The sequence below is a fragment of the Sinocyclocheilus anshuiensis genome, unplaced genomic scaffold (genome assembly GCF_001515605.1).
Source record: "Sinocyclocheilus anshuiensis isolate Anshui unplaced genomic scaffold, SAMN03320099.WGS_v1.1 scaffold288, whole genome shotgun sequence".
NCBI classification, from domain to species: domain Eukaryota; kingdom Metazoa; phylum Chordata; class Actinopteri; order Cypriniformes; family Cyprinidae; genus Sinocyclocheilus; species Sinocyclocheilus anshuiensis.
This window is the reverse complement of record NW_015558570.1, coordinates 197515-199445: the sequence shown is the minus strand read 5'-3', so window position 1 is coordinate 199445 and position 1931 is coordinate 197515. Positions and strand designations below refer to the sequence as shown.

Sequence of the window (1931 nt, the reverse complement as noted above, 5' to 3'; positions counted from 1 at the left end):
TTATATATATATATATATATATATATATATATATATATATATTTAAAATATATTTATATATATATATTTCAGTTAACATTTATTTTATTTTTTTACAATTAACAGAGATGTTTTTAATAGTCATAGTTTAGTTAATGATAACAACATTAGTTTGTTGATGTTTTAAACACTTTCAGAGGGCTCTCTTTAGTTTTTGTAATTTTAGTCCTTCAACTTAAACAAAATGAAAATTAGAAATGTTTCCCTGGCAGCTCTTTGTTGATATTAAAAAAGTCAATATATAATTATTAATACAAAATTAAAATAATTTAAATTTAAAATTTAAAAATAAAGAAATACACAAATAAGTTCAAATAAAAATTTGTTCACACTTTCTGCACTGAAAATAAGTTTACCTTTTTTTTAGTATTTAATTTTATTTTGATTATTTTATTTCAACACAAATGTTCTTTAATAGTCTTAGAGGGTTCCATTTGCTTATTTTCCTCTTTTTGTAGGTGCTCTCTACCTCTCTGTGGGGCGGTATGTTGCTGCCCCTTGGAGACAAACCCTCCTCTATCGCTGACAGGTTAGTGAATTCCCTCTGTCATTGGTAAGAATAACCCACAAACACTCAAAATAATGTTGTTTTTGTAAACGTGTGTTTAGATTCTATTTGGGTGGTCCGACCAGTGTGAGGGGCTTCAGCATGTACAGTATCGGCCCTCAGAGTGAAGGTAACTGATTCTGACTCTTGACAGTGAAGCTCAATATCTCAATATTCACAACTAAGGTTTGTTGTCTCACTTTGATGACAGGCGATTACCTCGGTGGGGAGGCGTATTGGGCTGGAGGGCTTCATCTGTACACCCCTCTCCCATTCAGGCCAGGTAGAGGCGGCTTCGGAGAACTTTTCAGGACACATTTCTTCCTCAATGCCGGAAACCTGTGTAACCTCAACTATGGTACGATAAAGAAGGCTTCAAAGGTCATATTTTTCTCGTTCTTTTACTTATAATTGTTGCTATAATTGAAATCATCCACCAGGGGAAGGACCCAGGGCACACCTGAGCAAGCTGGCCGAATGTATCCGCTGGTCTTATGGAGCAGGTATTGTGTTGCGTCTAGGGAACATCGCTCGGCTGGAGCTCAACTACTGCATTCCCATGGGCGTCCAGAGCGGAGACAGGTAGACAATCATAGATACTCACATAATCAATCACAACCACATATTACACTTTTAATGTACTAGCATTATCCTACTATTATGAATTTGTAATATACTGATGCGTTTTGTCTCTCAGGATATGTGATGGAGTGCAGTTTGGGGCTGGAATCCGGTTCCTGTGATACCACAATTCCCGTTTTGGAACAAAGAAGCATTTCTGTCACTTTGTACTTGTGCTAAAGGATATTCATACGATTCCATTTCCAGCCGCAAAGTAATGCAGTGAATGTTGGCTAATTTTTCAGTGTTGGCGAACATGCTAAAAAAGGGAAAAGGTCTAAAACCAAAAAGATTGGTTAGGAATCAGCTGCCCATTTTAAAGTTATTGGCACTTCAGAGGAGAATATATCGGACATCAGTGCTCTTATTGTCATATTTATTTGTTAGAACAATCAGTGTTCAATAAATAATGTTTCTGGCCTTTATTGTGGTTTCTTTATGTGTTTTTTCAAGTGTTATATATCTATCTATCTATCTATATATATATATATATATATACATACATACAAATAGTTTATAAATTCTATATATTTAGATAATAATATACAAAATATAATTCTATGTATTTATATAATAATATTAAACAAAAGTCAATACATATAATTAATACAAAATTAAAATGAATTTAAAAATAAAACAAGTGGGTTTATAGAGTTCTAATTCTATTATCCTAGAATAATAGTATAAGTTGGCATTTGTGTATATAAACATACATTTCAACAAA

At 32.9% G+C, this 1931-nt stretch overlaps 1 protein-coding gene across 1 annotated transcript in view; it reads left to right on the top strand.

Moving 5' to 3' along the window:
• LOC107679603 (sorting and assembly machinery component 50 homolog A) overlaps positions 1–1622 on the top strand; it is a 4732-nt gene extending 3110 nt beyond the window's left edge. The window contains exons 11-15 of the mRNA XM_016475200.1: positions 498–568; positions 649–716; positions 798–944; positions 1027–1168; positions 1284–1622. Of these exons, the coding sequence (XP_016330686.1) occupies positions 498–568; positions 649–716; positions 798–944; positions 1027–1168; positions 1284–1329 (474 nt within the window). The 3' untranslated portion in view covers positions 1330–1622. The remainder of the gene's footprint in view (positions 1–497; positions 569–648; positions 717–797; positions 945–1026; positions 1169–1283) is intronic.
• The last annotated feature ends 309 nt before the right edge of the window (positions 1623–1931 follow it).